This window comes from Zootoca vivipara, chromosome 17, assembly GCF_963506605.1.
Source record: "Zootoca vivipara chromosome 17, rZooViv1.1, whole genome shotgun sequence".
Lineage (NCBI taxonomy): Eukaryota > Metazoa > Chordata > Lepidosauria > Squamata > Lacertidae > Zootoca > Zootoca vivipara.
Genome location: NC_083292.1, coordinates 24,688,189 through 24,703,766, shown reverse-complemented (window position 1 = coordinate 24,703,766; position 15,578 = coordinate 24,688,189). Strand labels below are relative to the sequence as shown.

The 15,578-nt window shown below is 46.1% G+C and overlaps 2 protein-coding genes across 5 annotated transcripts in view; both read left to right on the top strand.

Annotated features, from left to right (window-relative positions):
• Positions 1–2,652, top strand: part of LOC132591396 (arylacetamide deacetylase-like 4) — a 30,197-nt gene extending 27,545 nt beyond the window's left edge. For all 4 annotated transcript variants that reach the window (XM_060269970.1, XM_060269969.1, XM_060269968.1 and 1 more), the window contains one exon: positions 1,528–2,652. In XM_060269970.1, coding sequence (XP_060125953.1) covers positions 1,528–2,308 — 781 coding nt within the window. In that variant the 3' untranslated portion in view covers positions 2,309–2,652. The remainder of the gene's footprint in view (positions 1–1,527) is intronic.
• An 814-nt stretch (positions 2,653–3,466) lies between these two features.
• Positions 3,467–14,506, top strand: LOC118075887 (arylacetamide deacetylase-like 3). The gene is made up of 5 exons (XM_035098256.2): positions 3,467–3,762; positions 5,744–7,139; positions 9,048–9,264; positions 9,959–10,022; positions 12,981–14,506. Exons 2-5 carry the CDS (start codon positions 6,963–6,965, stop codon positions 13,753–13,755), a joined length of 1,233 nt encoding a protein of 410 aa, XP_034954147.2. The 5' UTR covers positions 3,467–3,762; positions 5,744–6,962; the 3' UTR covers positions 13,756–14,506.
• The last annotated feature ends 1,072 nt before the right edge of the window (positions 14,507–15,578 follow it).

The following is a 15,578-nucleotide window of genomic DNA, read 5'->3' as shown; positions in this document are numbered from 1 at the left end:
TCCTGAATGGGGTAACTGTGCCCCTGAAGGACCAGGTGTGCAGCCTGGGACTCACAGCTGTCCATGAAGGTGCAGGTCAATTCTGTGTCCACGGCAGTTGTCTATCAGCTCCATCTGGGACGCAGGCTGAGACCTACCTGCCTGCAGACTGTCTCGCCAGAGTGTGGTAGGTAGACTGGTGACTGGGAGCGGCCGCCGAGACCACATAACACTGGTCTTGAAAGATCTACATTGGCTCCCAGTACATTTCCGAGCACAATTCAAAGCGTTGGCGCTGACCTTTAAAGCCCTAAATGGCCTCGGTCCAGTATACCTAAAGGAGCGTCTCCACCCCCATCGTTCTCCCCGGAAACTGAGGTCCAGTGCCGAAGGCCTTCTGGCGGTTCGCTCATTGCGAGAAGCCAAGTTGCAGGGAACCAGGCAGAGGGCCTTCTCGGTAGTGGCGCCTGCCCTGTGGAACGCCCTCCCATCAGATGTCAAAGAGAAAAACAGCTACGAGATTTTTAGAAGACATCTGAAGGCAGCCCTGTTTAGAGAGGCTTTTAATCTTTAATCGATTATTTTATTCTTCTGTTGGAAGCTGCCCAGAGTGGCTGGGGAAACCCAGCCAGATGGGCGGGGTATGTATAAATAATAATAATAATAATAATAATAATAATAATAATAATAATAATAATAATAATATAGTATTTATACCCCGCTCATCTGGCTGAGTTTCCCCAGCCACTCTGGGCGGCTTCCAACAGAACAGAACATTAAAATGCAATAATCTATTAAACATTAAATAATAATATTTTGCCGCCATTCTGCTCATCATCTCCAATGGTTTGCCGCCCTTCATGGAAACACTTAAATCACTCATACACTGACTTTCGAGTTACAGCTTCATCTCCGTACACAATTATGAGCATTTTGTAGGTTTCCAAGGCTGATTGTTTGCTTGACTATTTCTCACTGTCCGATTTTTTGACCATTCACCAAACTTTCCGGTCACACCTTGTATATACAACTTGGATCTCTAATTCTTATATCAGATCCAATGTAGTTATTTTAAGACTGGTGTTATAAACAGGACCTAAGCAGAAGAGCGCTCTCCCCAGCTGCAATTTCCAGCAGCTGGTATTCAGAAGCATTACAGCCTCTGAGGGCGGTAGCACATCATGCTTGTGACTATAGTATCCATTGGTACGAGTGATTGCTAGGAGTCTTGCCAACCTGTTCACGAGAGAGGCAGAGGAACCAGCTAATGGACAAGAGAAAGCGAGAAGGAAGCTACCGGAGGGTAGAGAAAGGTGTGTTGTAATGAAACAGCCTATTCGTCCAAAGGGAAGGTTTGCATTTGCTTTCCTTTTTTTGTCTCAGGTCCCACCCACAGCTCCATATGGCCCCCACAAGGTTGCACAGAAAGGAATGTGGGCCTAGGGGTGAAAAAGATTCCCAGCACTTGCAATATGTATTGCAGGAAAATGGTCCTTTTCTGTGAAATGTCTGATATTGAATGTGGGTGATATCTTGTTTTCTCTTTAGATTTCGTTTAGCACCTGAACATCCCTATCCAGTCCCTGTACTGGACTGTTTAACTGCTACAATACACTTTCTGAAGAATGCCAAGGAATATGGAGTGGACCCCAACTGCATTGCCATTGTAGGGGAGAGTAGCGGAGGCACTTTTGCTGCAGCTGTTTGCCAAGAACTGGTGACCAGGAGGGACCTCCCAAGGCTGCAAGCTCAGGTCCTCATCAACCCATTCCTACAAACAGGGGACTTTGATTTGCCATCCTATCAGCAAAACCAATCAGTTCCTCCATTGTTCAGAAAACGAACTATCAAATTTGGTGTGAGACATCTCACTGGGAAGGACATGAACGTGGACACGGTGATAAAAGGTGCCCATGTCCCTCCTGATTTGCGGGAGAAATACCGAAAATGGATCAGTGCTGATAACATTGCAGAAGAATTTAAGGCTAGGGGCTATGTCCCTCACGCTCCTGCCCTATTTTCAGAAGAACTCTATGAACAAGTTAAAAGAGGTGGTGAGACAATGTTTGCTCCCCTTGTAGCAGAGGACGACATAATCCGCCAGCTCCCAGAGACTTTCATTCAAACCAGTGAGTATGATGTTCTCCGGGATGACGGACTGTTGTACAAGAAGCGGTTAGAGGACAACGGTGTGCCAGTGACATATCATCATCTTTCAGATGCATGCCATGCAACGATCGCCTATTTGGGTTGGGGGCCACTTGAATTTCCGAGCTCAAAGAAATCTTTGCAGGATGTGGTACAGTTCTTAAAAGGTTTATATAAATGAATGACCAGCCTCTCTCCATCATCCTGACCAGCACTTCACCCAGCGACAGCACAAGCAGCGGGTCAGGGGGAAGCGGAATGGAGGAGGGAAGGCTTAGCGAGGCATCAGAGCTCTGGCAACGCTCTGGCCAACAAGTGGAGGAGGGATGGCTCAGGGAGACGTCGGAGCCCAGGCACTGCCCCAGCCGGCCAGGGGAAGAAGGGGCACCGCTCCTTCCGGCGCCCAAATTGAGGTGCGCGCCCAAACGCAGGGCGAAGGGTGCCCAGGTTATTATGCTGGCCCTGAAGTCCACGGGCGCCATTGCCGGGTTCTGAGAGTGACTAGGAGGTCATGCTTTCTGCACTGTAAATAGTATGCACAATAAAACCTTTGAAGACAGTATGGACTGGAGAGTCTTTACTTGGGAATAGCCGCAACAACTCCCTGACATTACCTAAGCAAAGCCCTGCTCGATTGGCCCACTTCATCCAGCATCCTGTTCTCAATGTGACCAAGAAGAGGCCTCTTGAGATACCTGCAAGCAGTACCTGGGTGTAAAAAATTCTACCTACTTGTCATTACAAGCAAGCACACGCATCGGCCTACAGCCTGCATTGTGCAAACATACCTATAGCCTCCTCCTTGAATTGGCCTAATCCTCTTTTAAAACCATCCAACGGGTTTTAAAAGTTAGCTCATTCTATTGACTAACTGTTGCTTCATAATATTTGAATCATTTAGCAATAACAGAGGAGCTCCTGTGCAATAAACTAAACTGATCTAATATGAACTCATTTACTTACACCAGCATTAGACAGGATTATAGCAAAACTGAAGGGTGGGAATATATTTACCCTTCAGAATTAGGGCCATGGTACCTGAAGTATCTTTCCATATGTACCTATTCTGACCAGATGTGTACACCTGAAAGCAGACTGGGATCTACGAAAGAGGGTGAGGGACCGATGAGATACGGTTCTACTGCACAGCCCCAAGCTATTGTCCCCACAGCTATTGTCAGCACTATCCAAGTTTCCAGAACATTTTGAAGGTCACCTTAATGTAGAATGCATTGCAGTAAATAATCCCAATGGGAGGTTGCTAGCAGGGCCGGCTCTAGGTATAGTCCCGGTGGTGCGGGGCGCCAGTGCGCTGCGCGGCAAAGTCGCGCAGAAGCCATACTGCCGCTGCGAGGGCGGGGGCGCCGGAGCGATCTCCGCGCCTCAGCGCCAGGGCGCCCGACCAGCTCGAAACTGCCCTGGTTGCTAGTGCTGATCTTGACAGGAAGATAATGCAACAGGTCAGCATGGGGGGGGGATGATGGGGGTAAAGAGGAAAAGGACACAGAATAAGAGCTCCATCATAACTGACAGACCTCACTTGAATCAGAGGGAATTATCTTATCCTCTCTCCAATTTCAGTGTTTGGGGGAAGGAGAACTATGCCTATATGCAAAAGGAGGACACCAGGATGAGGTGGGTGCCAGGAGGTGGAGTGCAACTTAGCTTGCAGAAGAGGCATTGGGTTAAGGCAGGGTGATGGCCCACCAGACTATCCCTGTGTCTTTAACCTCTCAGCTGACTTCTTCTCTTTATTGATTGGTCTGCTACATCTGAGGTTGCATCCTGTTTTCCTTTTCGTCCTCCTTTTTCTCTCTTGGAGCACCAAGATGAGGGAGCACCTTCAAACTATCCCGAGACAACAAAAGAGCAGGCATGGCTGCCTTTTTCTTCTCAAGTCTAGTTCGTAAAATCAGAACTTGATACCCTTTCCTTCCAAGTATTTCCTACAACCAGCTTTACGGTTTTCTTACCTACAAGGATCTGTCCCGTGTGATTGCAACAGGTAAAGTCTGCTCTCTATAGTCTATTCACAAGATCTATGCCAGGCATCCCCAAACTTCGGCCCTCCAGATGTTTTGGACTACAATTCCCATCTTCCCCGACCACTAGTCCTGTTAGCTAGGGATCATGGGAGTTGTAGGCCAAAACATCTGGAGGGCCACAGTTTGGGGATGCCTGATCTATGCTGTTTACTGACCCAAGAGCTTCAAAAGGTAAATGGAGTCAATGAGAGCAATCCCTATTTTAACAAATTATTGGCCCAGTTATCCCAATAGTGTGGGAGAAAGGAGATCTACTTTATAACTAACTAGAGAGAATGATTTCAGCATGAAAGGAAATATTTTTTCATTCCTTTCTGCGTAGAAACATCCACTCTGAGGGAAATAATCTAAAGCTAGAGAAAGGAGCCTCTGAGCTTAGTTTGAAGGGCTGTGTGGAGCAGGGGTAGGCAACCTAAGCAGGGCCGGCCCTACGGCAAGGCTGGGTGGCGCAGGGAACGGAAAGGGGAAGCAAAGAGACCGTGGGAAAAAGACCGATCCCAGCCACCCCGGAATTGCGTAAAAAGCGCAGGGGGAGGAGATTTAGTATGCCCAGATTACTTTGCTGGAGGAAAACGCGGGAATCGCCATTCGGAGGTTCTGCGCTAGACTGAGAACATGTACTGACAACTTGTATATAGCACTGTTTCAGCACTGTAAATAGATTGCACCAATAAAAGGATAAAATGCAGACCTGTGAGGCGTCGTTACTCTAAAGTAGCCACCTGTGACAGGAATGTTACTGGTTGATCCATTTTCTGGTATCTCCCTTGCCTGGGAAAAGGGTGCTTTTCATAATTCCATCCAGATTGACCACCTGTTCAGTGAGGCATCTTACGCCAGGTTTGACAGCTTCTTTCTTCAACAAGGGAGGAACTGAACGGTTTTGCTGACAGGTACTTGTAGGAATGGGTAGATGAGGCTCAGTCTCGGGAGGTCCTGCCTGGCCAGTAGTTCTTGACAACTAGTCATCTCTAGTCACTTAAATGGGTCTACTTTGAGTAGAACAAACATTGGATGCAGTTCTATAGGGGTTTATTCTTTCATCCTGAAGAATACTCAGATCAATGTGAAATCAGATCTGCCCCTTGCATCTCCCTCCGGTCCGCGCACCCTTTCACCAGGCCACAAGGGCCATACTTCAAATCCTTGTTGAATACTTCTTCCTGGCAGGGGTACCAGCTTGAATAAAATATTGGGGGGGGCAAGTAAGCTCCAACCCATATAATTGGGCACATGCTGCAGTGGATGGACACCATCAGACCCCCCAAGCATACTTATTTTCCAGGGACAGCCCTGCATTTATAAAAGCCGTCCCGGTTTGATTCCGGAATGTCCCCCTTAGGATGTTCCTATTTTCACCAGAGAAATGTTAGAGGGTATAGAGTTATGCAACCCCTGAGCCAAGGAGATAAGTAACTATATGGCCTTTAGAAGACATCTGAAGGCAGCACTGTATTGGGAAGTTTTATAATGTTTTATGTTTTGTTATGTTTTTATATATGTTGAAAGCTACCTAGAGTGGCTGAGGTTGGTGTATAAATGAAATTATTGTTGTTGTTGTTGTTGAATAGGACATCCTGAATTTGCTCAAAGGACTGTCCTGACAAGGATCGTGACACCGCTGTTGGCAGGATGTCAACACTGGCATTGATGTGCTTGGGCTGATAACTCGGGCTGTCTGAATCACGAGGGATTAAAGACGTCAAAGTATTTTGTGTGGGAGGGCAAGCATCACAAAAACGAAGGTGTGTTGCAGGAGCAGTGTCTGTCATAAAATTGTTGTTGTTGTTGAATACTGTACGACATCCCAATTTTCCTCAGAGAAATGTTGAAAGGTATACACCATTTGAATGGCAATGCCAGTCAACTTTGGGGGAGGGAGGCCCCCTCAAATATTTTCCAAGTGGGGGAATACTCCTTGGCCCCTAGGAGTTGGCTCCTTTGTTTTCAGGCTAGAATGTGTCCTTGAACTTCAATAAATGCCTCTTGTTTGCTAGGAAAGAGAAGAGCTTGTATCAAAACTTCATCACTTTTTAAAAGACAAAATAAATGTGCCCATTCTGATGCAGGTGGCTTTCCTGCCCAGGTAGTTGCTCTTGCACAGCTGGGGCCCCTGGCAGAAGAGGGAGATTTCTTTGGAAATGGCTTTCAGTGTGAGAACACCTAATCCTTCCCATTCAACGATGCCCCGCTCATCATCAAGAAAAAGAGTGAGGAGAGTTACACAGTCCTCAGCTGTGCCACGCTTGACCAGCTGCCCACAGAGGAAACTGAAAACTTGGGTGCTGCTTCTTTTTATAAATAAATGAACTAAATCAATGAAAAGTGGAGTTGCATGAGCAGCAATCAGATTTGTGCAATCGCAACTACCTGGGCAGGATTGGCTCCCATTGTGTGTCTGCACAGTGCCAACCTCTTTGCTCACCACGCTGTCCTGACAGGGGCAGTGATACTGCTGTTGGCAGGATGTTATCAGTGACATTGATGTTCCATCCCTGATAATCTGGGCTCTCTGAATCATGAGGGATGAAAGAGGCCAAAGTGTTTTGTGTGGGATGGCAAGCACCACAAAATTGAAACGTGTTGCGTAGGCAACACCTGACGTAAGAGAATGATGCTTGCTAATCTGAAAATTCAGAGGCTACGGGTAGCCTTATTTTCTTCTCAACTGAAAGCTGTGTGGGTTGGCCAAGGATGTTCTCTTGCATGCGGTAGACTGTTCTTGTACAAAAGCTACTTAGCAATTGCTAAGACGAAGTCTCTACCTCTGTGCTTCTGAGTTGAAGGGAAATGACATTTTGTGGAACCCTGTGGATGCTGATATTATATATGACCATTTTCATTCACTCCTTGCTGATTGCATGGGGAGTTTGTTATCGTCTTACCAGGCCCCACCTGCCTCAAGGAATAAGCGGTCGTGCAAAATTAATACTTGTCGATTTCGTAGTGGGATATGGATTTGCGCTGGTAAGTTTATTTTACGTATGTCACAGCAATGAGGTAGCCCCTCTACAAGAAGGGCTGTAACCTTTCAAATATTTTAGTTTAGAGAAAAGGCGAGTAATAGGCGACATGATAGAAGTTTATAAAATTTAGCATAACATGGAGAAAGTTTTTCTCCCTCTCATATGAAACTAGAACTTGTGGACAATTGAATGAAGCTGAATGTTGGAAGATTGAGGACAGTTGGAAGAAAGTACTTCTTCACACCGAACATATTCAAATAATGGAAGTCACTCTCACAAGGGGCAGTGACGGCTGCCAAATTGAATACCTATCCAAAGGTAAATTCACAAAGGAGAAGGCTATGGATTGCTGCTAGCCTCCTTGCCTATGCTCTGCCTTTAGAGCTGGAAGCAGCAATGCTTCTGAACACCAGATAACAGGAAGGGGAGAGGGCTCCTGGGCTCAGATCCTGCTTGAAGGTTTCCCACAGGCACTGTGAGAACAGGCTGCTGGGCTAGATGGGCCATTGGCCAGGTCCAACAGGCTCTTTTTATGTTCTTATGTGTATATATGCTTATATACACGTACATATATATCTATATCTATAGATACTGTAGATAGCTTCACAGCATCCCAATCTCTAAGTGGGGAGTGGTGAATGAAAGGACATACAGTGCCATCATCCCTTTTATATCATCTGGGTTACGACACTGCCCTTGAATCCCCGAGGCAAAGGCTTTGAGATATCTGATATAGTGACCTGTGATCCCGATCATATGTAATTTGTAGCCCGGCCGCAGCTGGAATCCAATCAAAAAAAAAATCCCATACGCCCAAACTCTGGGTATGCCCATTAGGGGAAATAGGAAGCCCTGAGCATCTGTTCTTCAGATGACCCCTATATGAAGAAGCTCGAAGGGAGATCCTGGACCCCATACTGGTGAGCTTAGCAAGCCTCCCAGAAAAGCAATGATACAACCTGCTCTTGCTAGGCAAAGACCTGAAAACAACCAGGGCGGTCGCCAGATTCTGTGCCCAAATATGCAGACACAGACTTTCTTCCCAGCCCGTCTGATTTTTTTCCTCAACGGCACCCCGAGCGAGCTAGGCTCAGCTTTCTGCAACCACTATTTTAAGGGTTAAACTTTTAGCACTGTTATATAATTAATAATTTTCTTTTAAATCTTGTTCGAAGCAACTTTTATACGTTATGCTCCCGGAAACTGTTTTTCAAAGGGATCCGTTTTATTTTATTTTACTTCTAAGAGCTGGTCCTCGGCCATAATAATAAATAAATGTAAATCCAATACGGGTATGACATTCGGATATCCTCATACCTTAGGAATTTGTCTTTACCTACCTATCGGCGTTTATTTACCAAAGCCAGACTAAATGTATTTCCCTCGGAAGTTCTAAATGGTAGACTGAGAGGCATCCCGTATCAGAATAGGCTTGGTCTATGTTTCCCAGGACATCGATTGTATGAAGCATATCCTACTGTATTGTGGAAAATATGAGCAAGCAAGGGATCAACTGATCAAACCCTTACTGGAAAATTTGCTGGGAAAATTCGAAGCCTCCTATATTAAATATTTTTTGGAAGACAGGTCAAATGATATTACACTGGCCGTGGCAAAGTTTCTTTTGGAGGTTATAAGAAACAAAGATCATTATGCCCTAGATAAAACAAAATGACTGCCTTGGTTCTACCACCTGTCTGTCTGGTCGTTTTAACTTTATCTAGTTTTGAAATTGTTTAATGGTTTATGTTTTATGGGTCTTTGGACCGCAATAAAGTATTGATTGATATACAGTGTAGGTGTCTCAGAAGTGAGGGGTTTGTTCCACAGACAGTGCATGTATGCACTTTTTAAAAGTGCAAAATTATCTAAGACTGATCATAAATGCTGAATGTTTTGGTTTCAACAGGGAGCGTTTTTGGATAAACTGGGCATTTGCCATAAGTATATCGTCCTCAGGGCTCTATACGATGCCTTACCAACAAGGAAGGACTCAAAGTTGATCAGAAAGGACCTGGTTTTTGATGGGGTGCCCGTGAGGGTGTACTGGCCCAAGACATCACCTGCTGGGAACAGGAGAGGAATCATCTATCTTCATGGAGGCGCTGGACTCATTGGAAGCATCCGTAAGTTCTTTGAAATGTTTTTGAAAAGGAGAATTTGAGGTTGTACTTTAATGCAAAGGTCTTGAAATGCTTGCTATGTGAAGCATGGGAGTGGTTTGTACTGCTCCTGTAGGCAGCTTAAGTTTTGTGTAGGATTGGATTGTGTGGTCAGAAAACAGGTGGAGGCCTCTTGTTACAAAGGTGACCAGCTCTGTATCACAGTCAATGAAAAATCCTTAAAATGTCAAAGAAGGTGTTTCTGCCTCATGCCCCAAAGGACTTCTATGTAAGTGCTTCCAGAAGTGATCAGAAATAACTGGAAAGAAGCCCAGAAATGTGGCTGGAAGTTTGCTTCTGGTCTGATTTTTGCCCATTGATACTGCTCTGTTACTGATCAGAAGAGAGTAAAATCCAGATAATGGTTTTTAGGTAGCGATGCCCCATTTACAAGGAGTCCAGTCCAACTTTTCCCCAGAGGACATCTATGAATAGTTGTTGTTTTCTACAACCAAGAGGCACATCCAATTTATGACATACATAGAAATAAATAAATAAGCAGATATATCCATTTATCTCTGTTTGTCTATCTATCTCTTCATTTCAACAGTTTTACTTTCAATAGGACTAACATTGGATTCAACTCACAATGATATCAGTGTTCTTGACCAGGAAAAATTGTAATGTAGGGCTTTGTGGGGCTTGTGCTTTCTTCCAGGAGTCTATGAAATGGTTTGCTGTTCCATTGCCCACCAAAGTGATTCAGTGGTTATGAGTGTTGGGTAAGTGGCTTCACTCTCGTCGTATCAGAAAGAATGTGGAATGCCCCAAAGTTTCTAACCTTTCCTAGGGAATTTTATATATACAGTATATAATGTATATGGTACTCATCTGGCTAGCAAGCCCCAGCAACTCAGGGCGGCTCCTGACAAAAAGAAATAGTAAAAACACAATAAATCATCAAAGACTAAAAACTTCCCTGATCTGGGGTTTCTTCATATGTATTTAAAAAAAAAACATAGGTGCTCATCTCCTTGAGATCTGCTGGGAGGACATTCTACAGGGTGGGTGCAACTACGGAAAAAGTCCTCTGCCGGGTTCCCTGTAACCTCACCTCTGGCAATGAGGGAACCACCAGATGTCCTATGGAGCTGAATCTCAGTGTCTGGGTTGGACAATGGGGGTGGAGACACTCCTTCAGGTATTTGGGGCCATAGTCGTTTAGGGATTTAAAGGTCAGAAGCAACATTTTGAATTGTGCACAGAAACATATTGGGAGCCAATCAGTGAGGTAGCTAAGGCAGAAGCGTACAGGGTGACTTGCCATGGGAAGCACTTACCTTTGGGGGTGGTACACCAGCACCCCAAGAGCCCAATGCACCTCCAGAAAAGTCAGTGCGGCCAGGGGCTGGGCCCACAGCACACCAGAGCTGCTGCACCCCCCCAGGGACGTAGCCAGGATCAAAATTAGAGGGGGGGAGGGGAAAGGGGCACGGCCAAGGCATGGGGGCGGGGCCACAGTGGGGCAAGGAAAGCCATGATCGGCAGGGGCAAGGGGGCACCAGGATCAGCCCGAAAATGGGCTGCTCCGACCCCCCCTCCCCCTCCGCAATTGGCAGGGGCGAGGGGGTGCCAGGATCAGCCCGAAATCGGGCTGTTCCGATCCCCTCCTCCCCCTCCGCGATCGCCGGGGCGGGTGGAGGGAAAGCTGGCTTTCCTTCCACCCGCCCCACAGCCAGCAAGGGAGAAGGGAGACGTCCCATCTAGGCGGCTGGCTGTGGGGCGGGTGGAGGGAAAGCCCCAGAGCCGCGCAAAGCGTTTGGTTGGCTTTCCCTCCACGTCTCCCTTCTCCTTGGCTGGCTGTGGGGCTTGCGGAGGGAAAGCCAGCCAAACGCTTTGCACAGCTCTGGGGCTTTCCCTCCACCCACCCCACAGCCAGCCAGGGAGAAGGGAGGCGGCACCGGGCGGCGGGGGGCAGCGGGGCAGGCTGGCCACCAGCGGCCCTGCTTCTAGGGGGGCAACTGCCCCCTCCTGCCCCCTGCCTATGCCCATGCCCCCCAGTCACCCTCTGGTGGCTGAGAAAGAAACAATGGGCACGTGTTGGCCACACAAGGAGGGCCCCTGGAAGGCAAATGTCTCAGGCGCCCTGCAGACCCCGTGCTGCCCAAAAAAGCAGCACGGGGGCAGCACACTCCCACCATGTCTCCCTCAGCTGGTGGGTGCCCGGGAGGGATGTGCCACCTTGGGCACCCTGCAGGCCCAGCACTGCCCGAAAAAGGGCGACCTGCATGCCCCATGGAGCTCACTATGGCGTTGGAGCCAATGTAGTTCTCTTAGGACTAGTGTTATGTGGTCCTGGCTGCTTCTCCCATTTACCAGTCTAGCTGCTACTGTACATTCTGGATTAGTTGTACTTTCCGAGTCACCTTCAAAAGTAGCCCCACATTGAGCGCATTGCAGTAGCCAAAGCCAGAGATGACCAGAGCGTGTACCACCCTGGTGAGACAATGTGCAGGCAGGGTCTCTGCCAGCGTACCAGATGGAGTTGGTAGACACAGACCTGACCTGTGCCCCCATGGACACCTGTGAGTCCAGAATGACTCCCAGGCTGCGCACCTGGTCCTTTAGGGGCACAGCAGTTGCCCCATTCAGGACCAGGGAGTCCCCCACACACACCCAGCCCCTGTCCCCCAGAAACACTACTTCTATCTTGTTGGGATTCAACTTCAATCGGTGAAATGCCATCCAGCCTTATAAAGTTGTAAACAGTGATTTTGCCAACATTTATGTAGAATGAATGGGTGTTCATTTTTGTATTTAGATTTCTAGTTCAAACCCCTTTGACATTGAACATAGTAAGAACTCAGCTGGATCAGGCCAAAGGGGACTCATCTAGTCTAGCATCATGTTCTCACAGTGGCAAACCAGATGCCCGAATGGGAAAGGCACAAGCAGGACCTGAGCAGAAGAGCTCTCTCCCCAGGTCCAGTTTCCAGCAACTGGTATTCAGAAGCATTACTGCCTCTCATAGTGGCGGTAGCACATCATCCTTGTGACTATAGTATCCATTGGTATTGGCAATTGCTAGGAGTCTTGCCAACCTGATCAGGAGAGCTGTGGAGGGAAGACAGGTAGATTACAAGTAGTGAGATTATAACTTCATTGATGCACAGGATGCTGAGCGGTGCTACAGGAAGATGCTAATGGGACTCATTTACAGTTGAGGTTTTTAACACTCAAGATGAGTTTTAAAAGGGTTAGGATAACCAGTCAAAGAACTTAAATAATGTGCCATTGAAACGTGACACCAGAGGGCAGTGCAGAGTCATCCCTGTCAAATAATTGGGTCTACGTTGTAGAAAAGGAAGCGAAGGAGAAACAAAATGCCTTTTAGAACGATATTACAAATTATCATTCTAAGAACACTTAAAAAGTAAGCGTGGATCCAGCTATGGACAGGGGGGAAACAAGAAGGAAGCAGCTGGAGGGGAGAGAATGGTGCGTGGCTATGTGATAGGAACAAGTGTAAATTTCCAAAGGGAAAGGTTGCATTTGCTTTCCATTTTTGTCTCAGGTACCACCCGCAGCTGGCATGTGGTCCCCACAAGGTTGCACAGAAAGGAATGTGGCCCTAGGGGTGAAAAAGATTATTAGCACTTGCAATATGTGATGCAGGAAAATGGTCCTTTTCTGTGAAGTGCATGATGTTGAATGTGGGCGATATGTTGTTTTCTCTTTAGATTTCGCTTAGCTCCTGAGCATCCCTATCCGGTCCCTGTGCTGGACTGTTTAACTGCTGCAATACACTTTCTGAAGAATGCCAAGGAATTTGGAGTGGACCCCAGCCGCATTGCCATTGTAGGGGACAGTAGTGGAGGCACATTTGCTGCAGCCGTTTGCCAAGAACTGGTGACCAGAGAGGACCTCCCAAGACTGCGAGCTCAGGTCCTGATCTACCCATTCCTGCAAGCAGTGGACTTCGATTTGCCATCTTATCAGCAAAACCAATCAGTTCCTCCCTTGTTCAGGAAACGAGTTGTTAAATTTGGTATGACATATATCACTGGGAAGGACGTGAACGTGGACAGGGTGATAAAAGGAGCTCATCTCCCTCCTGATTTGCGGGAGAAATACAAAAAATGGATCAGTGCTGATTACATTCCAGAAGAATTTAAGGCTAGGGGTTATGCCCTTAAAGCTCCTGCCCCATTTTCAGAAGAACTTTATGAAAAAAATAAAAGAGCTCTTGAGGCAATGTTTTCCCCCCTTCTAGCAGAGGACGACATAATCCGCCAGCTCCCAGAGACTTTCATTCTAACCTGTGAGTATGATGTTCTCCGGGATGACGGGCTGTTGTACAAGAAGCGGCTAGAGGACAATGGTGTGCCTGTGATACATCGTCATCTTCCAGATGCAGGCCATTCTGGACTTAGCATTTTTGGTTGGGGGCCAGTTGAATTTCCAAGCTCAAAGGAATGTATGCAGCATGTAGTACAGTTCTTAAAAGTTTTATAGAAATGAATGACCGTCTTTGTCATTTGCTGAATCAGATCACTGGCTCACTTTATCCAGCATCCTGTTCTCACAGTGACCAAGCAGAGGCTTCTTGAGATGCCTGCAAGCAGTACCTACTTCCTACTTCTGATTCCTAGCAAGCAGTATTCAGTGGCATACAACCCACAATAGTGCAAACATGCCGTACCTATAGCCTCCTCCATGAATTGACCCAATCTGTGATTAGATGGGCTCAAGATCTTGGCCATAATATAGAGATGTCCCAATGGGAAAACCTTTGGAGGGTTAATTGGAAGTTTACGTCCTGTTACACTATAAGGGAAAACCTCCAAAAAGTTTTCTATCACTGCCACTTGACACCCTGTAAACTTGCTAAGAGGTAAAAAAACAAACAAAACTGCTCTAACAATTGTTGGAGATGCGGAGAACCTGGCAGGACTACGTTACATATGGCGGTGGGCATGCAAAGGGATTAAACCATTTGGGAATGACATCTATCTCGAACTTACTTTTTTTTAAAAAAGTAAAGCTTTACAATCAATAAAGCAGCCGCCTGGGCCGTCCAGGAGCCAGAATTCGGCCACTGGGCCCTGGCAGCAGCAGCGCTATTGACGGGGAAAAATTAGGAACCAAACGGCAGGCGCGAAAACAGGGTGGGGAGGGATCCACACTCCAAACACAAGCTTCAGAGGGGGTAAAGGAAGAAATACCCCCCGCACCCCCCAGCCGAGCCCGGACTGTAAAGGTAAAAAAAGGGGGGGGGACTGTGGCTTGGGGTTTGGGAACGGGGGGGGGGGGGGAATTAGGGATAAATTAAGGATCAAAGGGAGGGGGGAGGAACAATCAATTAGACAAGGAATAAAAGCCCCCCACGCGCCGCTGCCACCGAAAAAGGCCGAATGTTCTAGCACCCGTTTATTAAACGGCCTGAATGGCACTAGTAATAGCTATACATTGGAAAAGTGAATACCGTATATACCCACTCGATTGGACTGGATACTAAAACTGACAGAATATACGGAGCTAGACTATTTATCAGAAAGAATTAAAGATAAATCCAAACAGGAGTTTATCTCACATTGGAATTATTTTAAGGGATATTTAAAAAGCAATTGTTGCAATCTGAAAACGGTAACAGCCTTTGAGTAATTTCTGTAGACATTGAATATAAAGGGAAAATTGATACAAAAGACAATACTTTTAATAAAAAGACAATAGACAAATATAGGCAATAAGATTATTAGTACAAAATGGAAGAGACGGGAAGTCGTTTATGAAGAATATTATGATTTTTAAATTACATCTTTTCTTTTTCTATTTGTGTAAAGTGTAAAGTCAAAATGTTGACTTAAGAATGATGACAATAATAATCACAAATACATTTTGAAAACAAAGAACATGTTTAATGTTAAGATGTAAAGTTATGCTGTAAAGTTATAATTCTGAGCAATAAAGAAAATTTTAAAAAAAGAAAAAGAATTGGCCTAATCCTCTTTTAAGGCCATCCAACTGGGTCACCAAGTTAGCTCATTCCATTGATTAACTGTGGCTCCATAATATTTGAATATATTTAGCAGTAAGGGAGGCACTCCTGTACAACAAGCTAAATGGAGCTAAGCCCTTGTGTGTGATATGAACTGATTTATTAATTATTACTATTTTAATTTGTTTGTGCATTCTTCAATTACAATCAGTTATCATTATTCCAGTTACATACATCATCACCCAACCCTTCTTACCTGGACTTCCCAACCTATCTTTCCTTGACATCCTAACTCAGTCACTTTGGTTTGCTGCAACTCCTAAAGCTTTCCAGTCTTTCA